Source organism: Mycetomoellerius zeteki, unplaced genomic scaffold (assembly GCF_001594055.1).
Source record: "Mycetomoellerius zeteki isolate Tzet28-1 unplaced genomic scaffold, Tzet1.0 scaffold415, whole genome shotgun sequence".
Taxonomy (NCBI): Eukaryota; Metazoa; Arthropoda; class Insecta; order Hymenoptera; family Formicidae; genus Mycetomoellerius; species Mycetomoellerius zeteki.
Window position 1 is genome coordinate 2,437,721 of NW_017257409.1, and position 16,731 is coordinate 2,454,451.

At 30.8% G+C, this 16,731-nt stretch overlaps 3 protein-coding genes across 13 annotated transcripts; 1 reads left to right on the top strand and 2 right to left on the bottom strand.

Moving 5' to 3' along the window:
* Window positions 1–357: 357 nt before the first annotated feature.
* Window positions 358–2,701, bottom strand: LOC108726403 (uncharacterized). Its single transcript, XM_018453946.1, has 2 exons — window positions 2,141–2,701; window positions 358–1,336 (listed from the first exon to the last, which is right to left on the bottom strand). Exons 1-2 carry the CDS (start codon window positions 2,339–2,341, stop codon window positions 566–568), a joined length of 972 nt encoding a protein of 323 aa, XP_018309448.1. The 5' UTR covers window positions 2,342–2,701; the 3' UTR covers window positions 358–565.
* A 1,061-nt stretch (window positions 2,702–3,762) lies between these two features.
* On the top strand, window positions 3,763–12,467 carry LOC108726400 (probable phosphorylase b kinase regulatory subunit alpha). 10 transcript variants are annotated; one of them, XM_018453941.1, is made up of 16 exons: window positions 3,876–4,128; window positions 4,251–4,365; window positions 4,805–5,299; window positions 5,459–5,904; window positions 5,982–6,297; window positions 6,581–6,794; window positions 6,889–6,998; window positions 7,897–8,044; window positions 8,414–8,592; window positions 8,850–9,003; window positions 9,913–10,202; window positions 10,305–10,860; window positions 10,943–10,995; window positions 11,288–11,446; window positions 11,567–11,824; window positions 12,198–12,467. In XM_018453941.1, exons 3-16 carry the CDS (start codon window positions 4,817–4,819, stop codon window positions 12,423–12,425), a joined length of 3,594 nt encoding a protein of 1,197 aa, XP_018309443.1. In that variant the 5' UTR covers window positions 3,876–4,128; window positions 4,251–4,365; window positions 4,805–4,816; the 3' UTR covers window positions 12,426–12,467. The 10 variants fall into 10 exon arrangements, with proteins under 10 accessions (XP_018309438.1, XP_018309440.1, XP_018309439.1 ...); XM_018453933.1 differs by lacking the exon at window positions 7,897–8,044 and adding an exon at window positions 7,093–7,240 and having other exon boundaries at window positions 12,198–12,425; XM_018453936.1 differs by lacking the exons at window positions 3,876–4,128; window positions 4,251–4,365; window positions 7,897–8,044 and adding exons at window positions 3,763–3,823; window positions 7,093–7,240 and having other exon boundaries at window positions 12,198–12,425.
* A 419-nt stretch (window positions 12,468–12,886) lies between these two features.
* On the bottom strand, window positions 12,887–16,159 carry mRpL28 (mitochondrial ribosomal protein L28). Of its 2 annotated transcripts, XM_018453888.1 has the most exons (7): window positions 16,030–16,159; window positions 15,903–15,955; window positions 15,348–15,514; window positions 14,027–14,285; window positions 13,774–13,917; window positions 13,040–13,224; window positions 12,887–12,972 (listed from the first exon to the last, which is right to left on the bottom strand). In XM_018453888.1, exons 2-7 carry the CDS (start codon window positions 15,924–15,926, stop codon window positions 12,921–12,923), a joined length of 831 nt encoding a protein of 276 aa, XP_018309390.1. In that variant the 5' UTR covers window positions 15,927–15,955; window positions 16,030–16,159; the 3' UTR covers window positions 12,887–12,920. The 2 variants fall into 2 exon arrangements, with proteins under 2 accessions (XP_018309390.1, XP_018309388.1); XM_018453886.1 differs by lacking the exon at window positions 15,903–15,955.
* Between the last annotated feature and the right edge of the window lie 572 nt (window positions 16,160–16,731).

The following is a 16,731-nucleotide window of genomic DNA, read 5'->3' on the forward strand; positions in this document are numbered from 1 at the left end:
AACATTTATGTTTGTTTACACATTAACAAAAACAAGTTTTAAATAAAATTTTCAATCTATCTATATATACGTGTATATATACATATAATAAACATATGTATATTTTAAAAATATTTTAGAAAATTATATTAAATTTAGAAGCTGCAATGAAGTATTTATAAAAACGTTACCATCAACAATATTCCTTTTTCAATATAATATCTTAAACCTTAACATGTCTATAATATTAAGGCAATAGTATAATAAAAAAATTGTATAGCAAATTTAGATATCAATATGTAGTGAGCTTAGATAAGTATTATTACGATATTACGATTAGCACAATATATCGTTCAATACGTTTATAAAAGTGTCAAAATTTTTGATATATTCTGATAGGTATCGTTTGGACATTTATATCGTTATGTAAGAAAAAATCAATGCGAAGTACATCGTTAATTAGCTATTTTGAAAAACATACATAAAATTTGCATTTGCAAATGGAAGAACGCGGAAATTGGCGATTGATTGCTTCTTGCATAACGTGCATTTAATCTCATGGAACAAACTTCTTTTCATATGAGTATCAGTCATTATACATTCCGTCGATCAAAAAATCCATCCTTCGATAGTGCCTCTTATCCCAGCAATCTCGACCGCGCCTATATAATACAAAAATCGCAGCACCTAATATCGGTAAAGCGACAATTGTTATAATAACTGGCACAATGTAGTCGATTTTTCTTGGCATGCCTAATGGAGGATTTTTTGTTCGTAGGAGCGGTATAGATTCATTAATTTCTGGCCCGCCAACAGTCGTTACCGTTGGTTTAGGCTTCGGTATATGCTTTTCAACATGTAAAGATGTCTTCGTCGTCACATTATTCATAATGTCTAGATGAGCTACAGTCCCATTTGCCGGTATACTTGTATTAGAGTAATTGAAGTTTATACGGTGATTTAAGCTGTCATCAGAGCGTGGATTAGTGATATTTAATTTTGGGAGGCTAACGTTGGAAGTTTCAGATTTGATATGAGCTGTTTCTATCGCAGGACTACTTTCCGTTATAGGTAAGTTCATATTTTCCAAAGTGGTCTGATTAAATAATACATTTTCCTTCTCTGGGTCCATATTCTGATCTATACCTTTCGTAGGTGCTATCTCTGGAAGTTCTGAAACTCCCTTCCTCGGTTTTATTTTTTCTTCAACTCCTTTCCTTGCAACCACAGAAGAAGTAGCATGTCTCTCCTTAGGCGCACTCTCTCTTGCTCTGGTTTCGTCAAGCTTGTTGGATTCAGTTGTAATTCCACGTTGAGGCGTTATTATAGGTCCTCCTTCTGCTACACTAGAATACCGCTTGAAAAATATTTTATTGCTTTATAAAAAAAACTATTTTATCTTCTTAAAAAATTGAATTATTCAAAAAATTGATAAACATAATTATTAATTAAATATACATAATTATTCAAAATTAACAAATATAAGAAATATAAAAAAATGAAACATGACTTCAAAATCCAAAAATGAGAGAAAAATAATATATGTAACATAATTAAATAAATTCTAAATAAATAAGAAATATAGGAAAGTATAAGACAGAAATAAAAAATAAATAGGGGAGGTCAATCTATAGAATTTATAGAACCGAATACTAAGAAAACAGTTAAAACGAAATAAAGCAAAAACATATAAAACAGAAAAATAAAAACAAGAATATAGAGGGATTTACAGATAATACAGTAAAGAATCTCGATCTTTTTAGAAACATATCCTGTATTGTAATAAAATTTTGCACAAATCATCTTGAATACTTAAAATATTTATACAATAAAATTCTTATTATTTTTTAAGTTAAAGTATTGCGATAACAAAAAATAAATAAATTATAAATATGTTCTTAAATAAAAATATTCACACTGCAATTACACTTTCCATACAACAAAAATTTTGTTTTTTAGCTCTATTTTGTTTTAGCTCTATTCTGCACATTTTGAATTTTGATCCATATTCAAAATAAAATATAATACGATCGCAAGACATCGGAGAGAAAAAAAGGAAAGATGAGACATACTAGACTACAAATTTGGCGCAATTCTCTCACTCAATTCAAACGGAAAATGCGCGTTCGCACAGTACGCAACTGCGCACCAGTGCACTTACCACCAACGCTTTCTTGTCACCCGTTGCATTGGGAGGCTCGACCGTCGACGACAGTGGTTCGGTCAGAGAACCGCGACTGGGCATCGATGATTCCAAGGACGTACCAGCTGTTGCGGCGTTGATAGACGAGGTTATCGTTACGACGAATAACGTGACCACCAATACAAACGGCGAAAAGCATGGAAGATCGAACGCGGCCATATCGCGTCGCGGATCCCCGATCGGATCAGCGTGCACGAAAACTCCGGGGAATCCGACGGAGCAAAACGCTCTCGCGGATGCAACTTAAAATAAGGGAAAACAAAAAAGAAACGGAGCGCTGCCCGCAACACCGCGAGAGCGACCGATGATCAGTCCATAACCGCTGATGGCTGCCGCAAACTGTCGCACGTACGAGAACGAGAACCTCGAGCCTCTCTTCTCTTCGTTTCGGCTGCACTTTCGCTGTTTCCCTTCTCTCCGTCTTTCTCTACCTCCCGTCTCTTCGTCTCTCTCTTTCTTTTAAGTTACAGCATACAGGGTGTCCTAGAATTAACGAGAAGCGATCAGTGTATGATAAAATGGACCTTTTATTTATTTTTTTTTCAAATAAACTTTGAAAAAAGATAAATGACAAAGACAAATCGGAGATTGATTTTCATTAGCGCGGCAGTCTTAATCTATCATCTTTTTTTTTCAATATCTAAATAGCAATGTATATTCATTTTGTTTTAAGTGCAGATCGAAAGTAGTGCAGCTCCAAAGAACACACCTGTATACGCTCTGTGTTCGTGCAATTGTTACAAATAAGAAAACTATGGCGAAAACTTTATGCGAAAGTTTCACGATGTTTTCGTAATAAACATACGTGAATAATGCATACAAACGTATACTTGGTTTGCTGGCAAATAAACGTAAAAAAATTGAGTTCTTACAAAATTATTAAAAAAGATGAGAAAGAAAAATTCATTACTTATTTAAAAAAAAATAAGTTTACTCTTAGGTGCTAATTTGTATATAATTTTTAATAAGCAAACTGTTTGATTTTCCAGTAGATTGATAGCAAATTGTTGTAATTAGCAAATTGATGGCATCAATTTAAGCAATTCACATGTTTTGCTTATATTGAATGAAGTATATCAAAGTTTGCTTGATCTTTAAAATAAATCATATTTTATTGACAAACTTTGCTACTAGCATTCTGCTAATAACATATTTGTATGTCAAATCCTATCAGTTTCTCTATCAACAAAGTAGGTAGCAGAATCTATTTTCGACAGATTCGTCTATCTACGTGCGATCTCGTATCACGTGTTCATCTCTATTTTTACCAAACACAAATAATACAAAAAAAAAGAATGCGCAGAATGCGGAGCGATACAGCGATCCACGAAAGATACATGAATTAAACAGAGTCGTGGAGATTCAGTTTGTGAAATTGGATTGTTTTGATCACCGAAATTTTAAATATCTTGAATTTTACGTTCATTATACTTAATAGTGCGGAGTCGTAGGAAAAACATTCCGGAAAAGCAATTCTAAACTCGCGACGAGCCCGTAAAGATTTTCGGGTTCTTATAATTAGTAGGTGACATTAAAAATAATCGAACGCGGAGCGCGAATGTAAAGCCCAGTGTCCACGATGCTTAAGAAACGACAACTGAAATTACCGGCTGTAAGTCGCGAAGGATGTAGGCAATAAACGTAAGTGGGAAACACGTAAGTATATACGTTATACTGTTGACGTCAATGCACACATCAGCCAGTGGCGACACGTACGAGACGACGCAGGCAGACGATAAACCGTTAATAAGATTCATTAAAGTCATTCACGCTACGTTATTTACTCTTCCTCTTGATCGCCTCTTTTCATTATCTTTTTGTTTTTCCTCGTGGCGGGCCTGGCTGTACCACTTATCGCAACGAAATATATACGTGACTGATGCTCGTTACTGCGTATGCGTGGATCCTCGTAAGATCCCATCCAACAATTTGGGAACGTCGTAGATGTATGTATTCATGCGTGTGCGTCGTGTTCGCTTGACATTCGTTTCACATTGCGTTTTAAAGCTCTTATTGTTAGTTATATCTACTTGATTGATTCTTAAAAAAATGTTCTACTTTTTCACAGAACACCAACTCGGGCGTTTAGACTACTCTTATTGTTAGTATTCGATCAGATACTATGAAAATCTGATCGATAAACCTAGAGTTTATGGAATCAAAGATTAGCAGTTGTTATTGAGGTACACATACATGCAGTTTTTAATGATCATGATAATTTTAATTTTCTAATTTTTCGAAATTGGTATTTCTACTCCCAATGATTTAAACGCTTTAAAAGTGCGATAATTATTACTAACTTATAAATTGACCTTTCCCCTCTTGACTCACGATAACAGATACATATATATATACATAAGAAATTGTTCGGTTATCATCAGTTACATTATTGTATCTCACTCATGAAGTTAGTTATTTGTGATCTCGACTAGTTTATGATTAATTTAGAAGTATATTTAATATATAAAAAACCATAAAAGAGATATGTATTGAAATTAGATATAGCGACTTATCAGGATATAAGATTTGAATATATACATGTAAAACTAATAATTTGATTAGAAAGCTTATTGGATTCGAAAATGTGAACACAAAGTCATAATTTTTCATTTTTTTTTACAGTAAAAGCACAAAATGCGTAGCAGAAGCAACTCTGGCGTCCGTTTGGACTATTACCAGCGGATTGTCCATAAAATAATCATGAATTATCAGAATCCTGTTACTGGACTCTTTCCTGCAAGTCCTGACAATGATCATGCCTGGATACGGGATAACGTTTATTGCATACTTGCTGTATGGGGCCTATCAATGGCTTATAAAAAGATAGCAGATGCTGACGAAGATAGAGCAAAGACATACGAACTCGAACAGAGCTGTGTAAAACTAATGAGGGGTCTCCTGATGGCAATGATGCAGCAGAAGGAGAAAGTGGAAAAGTTCAAGTCTACTCAAAATCCACACGATGCCTTGCATGCAAAGTATAGCTCTACCAATGGTCAAACTGTAGTTGGAGATACAGAATGGGGACATCTTCAAATCGATGCAATTTCTCTATATCTTTTAATTCTGGCTCAAATGACTGCATCTGGCTTACAGATTGTTTTCAATTTGGATGAGGTATTTGACATTTGTATACTGTAAACTTATAAATTGTACTATTTTTCTAATTGTATTATTTACTAATAATACAAATATAAATATTTGTATAATAGTATGTAATGTATACCAGATTTACTGATTTAAGAAACTGGACTGCAATTTTCTTGTTAATTTTAGGTGGCTTTTATTCAGAACTTGGTATTTTATATTGAATCTGCCTATTGCACTCCGGATTATGGAATTTGGGAGAGAGGGGATAAAACGAATCACGGTTTGCCAGAATTAAATGCAAGTAGTATCGGAATGGCCAAGGCTGCAATGGAGGCAATGAACGAATTGGATTTATTTGGTGCAAGAGGTGGACCTACATCAGTTATTCATGTTCTGGCCGACGAGGCACAAAAGTGTCAAGCAGTACTGCAATCTATGCTGCCTAGAGAGTCAAACTCTAAAGAGTTGGATAGTGGTTTGCTATCGATTATAAGTTTCCCTGCGTTTGCAGTGGATGAGCCTAACTTAATTCACGAGACACGCGAGGCTATTACCAAGAAATTACAAGGACGATATGGTTGTAAAAGATTTTTAAGGGATGGATATAAAACGCCAAAAGAGGATATAAATAGGTATTTATTTAATAATATTTAATAAAATAATATCTAATAGAATTTATTTTGACTAATAATTATATCCTTGGAAATAGATTGTATTATGAACCATGGGAGCTTCGTATGTTTGAAAATATCGAATGCGAATGGCCACTATTCTTCTGTTATTTAATATTGGATTACTGCTTCCAAGGCAATAAAGAAGCAGTTGAGACGTGTACCAAACAGTTGGAAGAAGTAATGATTAAAGCGGAAGATGGTATGAAATTGGTGCCTGAATTATACTCCGTCGCACCTGAGAATGTATCAGCGGAATATGCTGAACCTGGTAGCCAAAATCGAATAGCTTTAGGCAGATGTCCATTTAAATGGGCGCAATCTCTTTATATTCTAGGAAAATTGCTGCAAGAGGTAACATACTTTCAGAAACATAGTTGAAGCAAATTAAGAACTACCTTAAATTACCACATTTAAAAAGTTAATAACATTTTTTAATCATATTATCTTATATTTTATGTACAAATATTAAAAATATTAAATATTTAATAATTGTATCTGCTATTTCTTCTATATACAATATATGTAAAGTGTTTTAATCTAGAAAATTGTGTTCAATATAATAATCCTATTAACTGTTACATTAATAACAAAATATTTCCGTAATATAATTATTTTCAATAATTTCAATTTTTAGGGATTTCTTGCAGTTGGCGAGTTAGATCCCTTAAATAGACGATTATGTAGCGAAAAAAAGCCGGATGTTGTGGTACAAGTAGTTATCTTGGCAGAAGATACAGAAATCAGGGAAAAAATTGCGCAGCACGATATTCATGTACAAACAATTGCAGAAGTTGCACCGATTGAGGTACAACCTGCAAAAGTCCTCAGTCATTTGTATACATATTTAGGTATGACTCAACGAAATCGCAAATTGTTTAAAAATATTTTACTAAAGCGCATAATTTAGATATTATATGTATATATTTTATATCTTGTTTTTAGGACGTAACAAAAAATTAGGACTGTCTGGGCGTAAGTCAAGGGACGTAGGAATTCTCAGCACTAGTAAACTGTATTCCTTACACGATAAGATATTCGCGTTCACACCACAGGTAAATACTTGCATTTTATGGTAAGCTTTATCATCTTTTTGTATCTTTACTTCTTTTCTTATGTTTCCTCTTATTCTCGCACCGAATTGACTAGTTGACAGATATGACCCGCTTCTACATCGCATCGGACTATGAGCTCATGATTGACATATTCAAAGGTGAAATTAATTTCTTGAAGTCTAGTTGGCAGAATATGTTGGGCCGGCCTCTCGTGGTCATGCCCCTCAAGAATATTCATCTAGGTAATTTAACGATTTCAAAATCATAGTTCTTTTTTTAGTCATTACTTTAGACTTTCTGAAGTCCGTTGAAGTTATCATGATTAGACAAATTTTGTGGCTCTTCTTAAAAGTTTTGATGAATTTCTTGCGTGAAATTCTCATTTTTTACAAACACTGTGACTGTCCGCTCTGAACAACTAATGTCTGCTTGCATGCGTTTGTTTTTGTCATGGTTTCATTTAACAGTTACTTAACTCTCTATGGCTCACATGATTTTAAATACTTCAGGATTTATGTTTGTTATATATCATATATGCCTTAATAATTCATTATAATATAAGTTCTAACTATAATTTAAATCGATAATAACATATTTAGTTTCGAAATTAGTAATATCCATGGAGAGTTACGATATGAGCATTTAATTAGTTTCATTCATGTTATGTTTCTATTCTTTTCATTACTAACATGAATTGGACACTCGGGTCTCAAAAGTGGATGCGATTGTGAGTTGTGTTAATATTAAAGATGTTCAACTGATACAGTGCGAGATAAAAGCAAAATATTCGAAGCGAGATTGTTTCATCTTCAAGCATCAAGCAATAAAATTATCCTAAATTTTCCTGATATGGCTTATTATGTGTTCGGTGGTATTGCGCGTGTGTTGCATGTGTTAGAAATTTGATACGGAGGAGTACTACACAACATACGACGTCGACCTGCTTGTGAACACTTTTACAACCACCTTGGCCTTCCTCAAAATCAACTGGAAGCAAATGCTCGGCAGACCAACTGTAACCCTTGTCGCTACTCATAATCATTTAGGTACGGCTTCGTCGGAAGCTTTAGATCTCATCCTACAACGAAAAGCTCGTCGAGTACTACATAGGATTGTGTAGCATAATGTTAGCGTGAAATTAACTGTTAGAAACCGCATACAGAGTATCATAAAATTCAAATATAAATGTTTTGTTGCAGCATAGTTTGTGAAGAAATAACAACAATAATTTTTATTAGCAAATTTTAAATCTTTATTTAAAAATCTTATTGTGGTTTTTAAATGAATTTTTTGCTATATTTTCTATGTTTGAATTTTGTGATATTCTATAAAGAAGCTATCATTTCCAATACAAAAAAACACTTATTTTTATTTTTTACTTATTCTTTATTAAAGTTAATTAACATATTTTTTAGATCAAGGTAAAATACCGTTAGCTATGATAACTACCTTGAAAAAACTTAAAAGCGGCTACATCAACGGTACTAGAGTATCATTGGGAAATTTGAACGATTTTTTGAGTACGTCGTGTATCACGAATCTTAGTTTCCTGGGAAGTTCCGAGGATGGCCGTCCTGATAAACTAAATCCTCAGGTATGTAAAATTCAAATAGCATATACGTTCAAAATAAAGTTACAACATGTAATATGAATTAACAGAATTATTTATCAAATAATTAAACATGTACTTTGTTTAATACATTTTTAAAAATATTATATCACTCAATATTCAATTTTCATTTACAAAATCTTAAAACTTAAATAGCATATAAAATGTTTCAAGATTTAATCATATAGTTATTTGTATTATATATGTATGCGATACATGTAATTCTCGTTTATGTTGACAAGGTCCACCAATATTTGGAAGAACATTTAATGCGACCATTTCCTCATCGTACAGGACTTCTTAATAAACATGGTCCAATTCGTACAGGGAAACATCTGCGGCGTAGAATGTCCGTGAAAGGCGCGATAAAAAAAACGCGATCCATAGCTGTCGAACGTAAGCAACATTTGTCCCATTAAAAAAATTCCAGATGGAATGGTTTTCATGTTCTAACTGTGTGCTGATTGTATGTCTTTTAAAGAGGACCCTTAAACAATAATGCAATGTCTTCCTACTGCTGTGATTGTCATCTTCCAAGAAAGTAAGTTTATTAACCAAATACTATTGTTGTTTATTGTTGTATATGTATTGCATTATTTAATCTCTATCGTATCTTTTTTTATAAATACTAAGATAAAATTTTATAATACTTATATTAAATAAAATCTGATTGATATTATTTATATCTCTTTCTGATTATTAAATATTATATGCGTACATTATTACATACATATATGTAGTGTGATATAACTTGCTAATGCTAATACATATTTATATATGGATTTATACGTGTTTATTAGACTGACAAGGAAAAAAAAAATTTTTTTTTAATCGGTCTCGGCTCAAAAGCTTCCATTTCATGCCAAAAGAATAACCCTAAATTTTTATCAAAAAATATTAATATTTAAAGGTCGCTAGTGAATGATTTTTAAATCAAAGTTTCGATTTTCCTTAATACATGCTTAATTTGATGCAAAAATCGCTTAAACCGGATTTTAAATGTGGTACTGTATGTTTTTTTGGTCACTGAACATGATGCAATAATTCATTTAACCTTATGATATACGCCTTAAGAAATACAACCTGATTAATGTGAAAAAAATGACCAAATTTCGAGTTCAAGGTCGATTTTAGCAAGGTTCCAAGTATCAAATGGGAACGACTCATTTGAAAAAAAATTTTTCTTTTTTCCTTGTCAGTCTAATGTTTATATATGAATTTATATACGGATTTATACAAGATGTTTTAATGATAAATAATATTAATTTTACTATACAAATTAAAAAGTTCTTTTATATATTTCAGCTGAAATTCTTGGAATGGCAGGGGAAGACCGTAGACATTCTACTGTTCTAATTACAAATCCATTTATTGAAGTGACGGATACTACCTTGTCTATCAACGCAACTCAACCAGTGACGATTGAACGCACACCATCGCCAACAGACGAGCTGCTATCGTGGAAAAATTCTCCCAAAACTAAACATAGAACAATATCTGAGACCCAATATGCTGAGACTGAAGTGGAGGAATTGCTATCTATGCTGCGCGAAACAGAAAGTCTTGAAGAGCAAGGAGATATTTTGCAGTATATTGTTAGTATATTTATCTCTTTGTTTTAATTTTGTAGAAAGATTTTTTTATTAACTTATACAAACGGTCCAAAGATTATTTTACATATATAAAACATTACATAGGTGGACTCGAAGGGACTACTCTTCGACACGGGTGTAGTAGAAGAGGGACATCCCGTTCTAGTAAAGGATTTGTTAAAAAGTCTTTATGAGAAGGCTTGTCAACAAAAGATGTGGGGTATTGTACGACACAGCGCGGGTATGTTGGGTAAAAGAGTGGAAGATTTAGCGAAAGCGGTTACCGATTTACTAGTACGACAAAAGCAAGTGACTGTTGGCATGCCACCGAGCAACGAGCATACTATAGTCGCTCCTCTACCAGAGAATGAACTGCGAACTCTGATTCATCAGGCATACGGTGACGACGAATCGACCGCTATGTTGACCCAAGAATTGCTCGTTTATTTGGCGATGTTTATTAGAACGGAGCCACAATTATTCCATGAGATGCTGAGACTGCGCGTTGGTTTGATAATACAAGTTATGGCGACAGAACTATCGCGAACATTAATTTGCACTGGTGAAGAAGCTTCTGAGCACTTGTTAAATCTATCTCCTTTTGAGATGAAAAATTTACTGCATCACATTATGAGCGGGAAAGAATTTGCTATTAGTAGTGGTATGTTTCTGCGATTAATTAAAAGTTTGAGAAAATATACATTCGAATATTTATATAACAATCATGTGTGCTTATGTTGCAGTTGGTCGTGGCAATTTTTCCGTCATTAGCTGCAAATCAAGTAGAGTCAGCAAGGTAATATTGCCAATACAATCTAAAACATTTGACTTAGTAACTACTAACATAATACTACTCTTAACAATTAACATATTTAGGTATACATACAGAAATATATTTAATTTTCTTTTATTTAATTTTTCCGCTATGTAACTATTTTAGTTTAATGTTTTATATTTAATGAATTTTTTTTATATTTAATTGATAATCGATTCATATTTATCGTTTACGATATCATATTTATCGAGAATTAAATAGATGTATGTAAAGTTGAACATATTCCTTTTGTATGAATCTCTGAATGTTGTAGAAATCTCAAATTGGTGGTTTCTTAAGCGCTGATCAAAATGTTGATAACGAGGCAGAAGCAGATCGACAAGGTCAATGGTTGCGAAGGCGACGATTAGACGGTGCGTTAAATAGAGTACCAAGAGATTTCTATCCACGTGTATGGCAAGTACTCGAAAAGGTAAATCGCTATTATATATGTATATATTATATATATATGTATGTATGTATAATCCAATATATAAATATAATACCTTGAATTTTCAACATTTTAATTCTATAAAATTATAACTTTTAACAGTGTCATGGTTTAGCGATTGAAGGAAGAGTACTGCCTCAAAATCTCACACAGGAAATGACATCTGGCGAGTTGAAATTTGCATTGGCTGTAGAAACCGTTTTGAATACTATACCGCAGCCAGAATATCGTCAACTAGTTGTTGAGGCTTTAATGGTACTAACATTAGTAACTGAATACAACATTGTGCCATCTTTAGGTGGCCTGATCGAAGTTGAACATTTAGTACATAAAGCAAACGCTATTTTCTTGGAAGATCAGGTATTTTTTGTTTATATTTGTAATATTAATGTAGCAATATTATATTATCTAATTATTGAACTTTTCTAGAACAAAAATGTAATACGAAATATAGAAAGAGTAGTTCAGTAACTGTTCTTTCAAGCAATTTAGGTATTTATTGATATAAACGATTTAAAATATTTTATTAGAATTGAAATTGTCTTTATCAATTTATTTTACCTAAAATAAACTTTTCAATATTAAAAATTATTTTTTATATTAAGAGCATAAATGATCCTAATATAAAATGTATATGGAAATATACATATATAAAAGAATGATCATTAAAAAAACTATTCTTTTTCTTCTATATTTTTTAAATAAGTAAAAGATAATCAAATGAAATTTGTAGATGGCTATCGACGGTGATGCAACATTATGTTGTGCAAAACCAAAGGAGCAACGTGAAATGACAGCCATGGGAACACTTCTCTGTGGTGGAGCAGCATATATTTGTCAACACTTTTACGATACTGCTCCTAGCGGAAGTTACGGAACGATGACATACATTACAAGGGCTGTCGCCGTGATGCTTGATTGTCTACCAAAAGATGGCGACTTAGAGTGCTCAATATCATAATAGATATAAATTAACTATAATTTTAGAAATAAATGACATATAATTGTGGCAAAATGTTACAATATAAAAATTTTGGACAATTTGCAGTGTGAATTTCTTGTGTATAATAATCTCCATTATGTAATGATTATGTAACTAGATATTTTAGTTTTAATTGAAAAATGCACGCTTTTAGTATATAGCCTACAATTATAAATTACGAATATTAATGATTATATCTCGAATGTTAAAATAGTTATAGCTATATACAGAATGTTAAAATTCAATGCTGTTTGAAACCTCTATTGCAAATTTTAGAAACATTAGAAATTAAATCATCTATTAAAGGAATATAAATCATACATTGGTAGTTTTAATAAATGCTTTATTTTCTCCATTGTACTAATATTTATCATTGTGTCAAAAGATATATATTTAAAAAAAATTCATAATCAAGAAATTTATAATTTAATGTAAAACATTTTTCATGATATCTAACAAACAGATATTTACTTATTAAGTCTTCGAACTTTTGGAGAAAGGATTCAGTTTGTTTAACCAAGAACTCCTGTGAAAAAATTTTACTTGTAAATTTAGGAATGGTAATATGAAAAATAATACATATAATTACATACATTTCCCCTGGTGATACAACATTCACGTTTTCGGCTTCTTTGATTTTATTCTCCTTGAGTTTGGCAATTAATTCTGATCTATATTGGATTTTCAAAGGTTGTGGTGGTTTCTCATTTAACTTCATCCACTTTTTACAAGCTTCCTTATATGTTAAACCATACCATTCTATTTCTTCTCTTGTATACTGAAAATATATTTATATGTAGTAACAATTATATATATATATATATATATTCTATGCAATATAAAATGTGTTAATTATCAATATTAAAATATTTTAGTTTTTAGTATCATTGTATACAGGGTGTCTAATTTAATTTTCACATCGAAATATTTCGAAATACATAAAAAACATGGAAAAATATTCAGACAAATGTTCTATGGAAGACAAATGAAAAAATCAATTCATATCATAAAGGTATTATAGCTATTTTTTTTTAAATGGGATTGTATTCCTTTTATACGATTTCTCGAAATATTCTGCATATAAAAGTAAAGATATCGAAAAATAATTTATAAGATATTTTATACTTTAGTCTTGTATGTTTGATATAAAATATTTTGGACTATTCATTTTTTGATAAACGTGATTTAATGCTTTTATGCACAGAATAATGAGATGAACCAATTGGTAAAGAAAATACATATTTCAGGAACAATAACTTGTAACATTTGAAATGCTCCATCCTGTATATAATTTTTAATTTGTAAAATGTATAAACAAATTTCTTACAGCTGAAAGATATTGCTCATACTTGGCATATACTTCTGTATGCTTTTTTGGATCATTAAGATACAAAGTTTTATCTGCTAATGCGATAAGTATCTGACGTTTTAGTTTCAAAGTAAGTAGAGATCTCAAATCGCAAGCTGGTGTCTGTAAATAATAGTCTATAGGTAATTAACGAGAAAAATTTTATATATCTGTCAATGATGTTGCAATATGTATAGTTCCGCCACTTTTTTTATTTGTTAGTTTAACGCACCTTCAATAAATAATGATCAAATCCATAATTTTCATGAATTAATCTGAGTGCTCTCTGAGTAATAACAACTCTCATATATGTATCAAGAACTTCGCTATAGACAACAGACTTGTTCAGATTTGGTATCCAAAAATGTGGAACCCTTCTTTTAAATCGGCCTTTTTTCTTAAAACCCTGAACAATGGCTTCTCCTCCCCATATACCATCATCAATTTCTTTAGGATATATTAGAGGTAATGGTACATTTTGCACTAGATGTCTATAAACAAATTAATTAAATTATAACTAATAAAATTATAATAAGCGAGATAGATGTGCATATATAAAAATATATACAGGTTACCTCATTTTAATTAATAATCAATTTTACCCGAAATTATTAATAATACAGAAAAATATTTTAGATAAAAATGAAATGATTTTAAATGGGATGTATTTTTTGATCATGTTATTTTTTTCTAAGTGGAGAACCAAAAAAAATATAAAGGTCACTTTTTAAAATAAAATTATATAATTTTTGTCACATAATATGATTCCTCTAATTATTTTGCATAAAAGTACTAAAATAGAGATAACGAAAAATCAATAATTTGCGAGATATTTTATATTTTATTTTAGCACATCTTTATAAAATATCTCTAAACTATTAATTTTTTGGTAACTGTATGATAATATTTTTATGCACAGAATAAGATGAATTAATTGATACAAAAAAACTACCTTAATATTTTAATGCATAGAATAAGATGAATCAATTGGTATAAAAAACACATTCTACTTTAAAAAAAAATGCAAAAAAAAAATTACATAATTTTTTTAAAAAACAACCATGTATTTTCTTTATAACTGATTCATCTTAATATTCCGTACCAAGTCGTTTTTTTTTTTCGAAAACAATCTTTTTAAATGGAAAAGATTTTTTTTTTTTTCAAAAAGATGTGAAAAGTTAAAAAATTTTTGGAAATCAAAAACTTATCTGCTTCAAACTTTTAATGATTATTAAATGGTTTAAAATGATCTTTCTCTAATTTTCCGACATGATATTAAGATCATTACACCACTTCAAAAATCTTTATCCAATGTGAAAACTATTATTACAAATTATCAATATTTAGAAAGAAGTATAAAAATTATTTAATAAAAACACTTTTAAAAAACATTGAAGACGAATATCTTGCCAATGATGCATTGTAAAAAAAATTTATAGAAACTTATGGAGCTATTTTTACTTGATCTGCGTGCTTATGACAGATTGCTTATCTTTTCTGAGATATTCTGTACAGAAATTGACTGTGTATATGTAGATACATAAGTATATTACATTTCTTCAGTTTCTTCATTTCTTTCAAAAATGCCTTCCTTCTTAATATAATGAACTGCAGCCGGTTGTTGCAACTTCCATTCTTTCCAGAATTTTTTATATTCTTTTGGCAATTCGGCACCGATTCCTTTACTCCATCGACTTATGTGTGGCATGTAATATAACCGCTGCAACAATTTTGTTTGCGTTTTATTGATGACAATAATATTTAATTATCATGTTAGTTTGATTTATTTAAATTTCAAGTAATATTAAATATTTTATTTATTAATGTAATTTTTTAAGATGCTGCAAACAATTAGTAACATTAATAGATAAGTATTACAAATATCACATATATTTTCCAATTAAAGATGCAATAAATTTGAATGTTGATTCAGATACACAGTAAATAAGTGTAATAAATGAATGAATAAAAAAATTTACAATAATAATGACAACTGGATAATATTATTAATTTAGAAAAATTATGATATTTGTAGTACCACTACAACGTGAGGTTAAGTTTAGAGATAATTTTCTATCTTTGAATTGCCTGATAGGACTTTATATTACCTGTGCACCTTGCTTAATCGACATATCGTTACACGATTTTTGATCAGTTCAGTCTAAATCAGAATTATGAATAATTTTAATAAAATCAACTGATCGTGACAAAGCGAACACCACCTACAATACTTACATCACAGGTCGGTTGGATCAGTTCCATTTATTCTTGCACTTTCTGAACTGGTGCACCACACGGTGTAATAAGTTGAATTAAAACAAATATATATTTGTTCTACTTCAACTTATTATATCATATGCATTGATGTGCCCCAATTCTGAGAGTATAAGAATAAAAATAAAAAATAGACATTTTATCAGATTTATTTTATGAAAATCTAACTTATCTTACTCGCAGTCGGTAAATGAAAAATTGTATGCCATCTATATTTAGTTGCTAACAACATTGACGAAGTATATATTACTAAAGATGACCGGCCTTGGGTATTTTCGTGGCCCGGTGGATTCGAAGATAAATGATAAACGATGACATCGATCGTTTTGGCTGCTATCGAGAATAATAAATGTGATTGAATGCGAGACATTTTGAAATTAAATGATGACGTCTTTAACGTTGTTTTGACGACAAAATGATGACAGACACTTATAACAGTTGTTTATTGAGTAGTATTATTAATGATCTTAAAAAGTTAATATTTTAAAAATATTTTAAAATTACATTTCAAAGTCAAATCTTTTTTTGATAAAAATGTTTATTTTTTATGCCACTGGTATTAAAAGTGTTATACATTTCTAGGTACTTTTTCGTTTTAGATTTCTTGTGATTGCCTTTTGTACGTGCGATTAAATTTTATTAGTGAATAATTGATTTTTTAAT

Excerpts from the sequence above, each read along its gene's own strand:
- LOC108726403 (XM_018453946.1), bottom strand. The coding sequence starts at position 2,341 with ATGGCCGCGTTCGATCTTCCATGCTTTTCGCCGTTTGTATTGGTGGTC. Across the intron at positions 1,337-2,140 it reads GTGACAAGAAAGCGTTGGTG|CGGTATTCTAGTGTAGCAGA; the intron begins GTAAGTGCACTG and ends ATATTTTTCAAG.
- LOC108726400 (XM_018453936.1), top strand. The coding sequence starts at position 4,817 with ATGCGTAGCAGAAGCAACTCTGGCGTCCGTTTGGACTATTACCAGCGG. Across the intron at positions 6,999-7,092 it reads TATTCGCGTTCACACCACAG|TTGACAGATATGACCCGCTT; the intron begins GTAAATACTTGC and ends CGAATTGACTAG. Across the intron at positions 7,241-8,413 it reads CCTCAAGAATATTCATCTAG|ATCAAGGTAAAATACCGTTA; the intron begins GTAATTTAACGA and ends CATATTTTTTAG.
- mRpL28 (XM_018453886.1), bottom strand. The coding sequence starts at position 16,056 with ATGGAACTGATCCAACCGACCTGTGAT. Across the intron at positions 14,286-15,347 it reads AATGAAGAAACTGAAGAAAT|ACATCTAGTGCAAAATGTAC; the intron begins GTAATATACTTA and ends ATTTGTTTATAG. Across the intron at positions 12,973-13,039 it reads GTTGTATCACCAGGGGAAAT|GAGTTCTTGGTTAAACAAAC; the intron begins GTATGTAATTAT and ends ATTTTTTCACAG.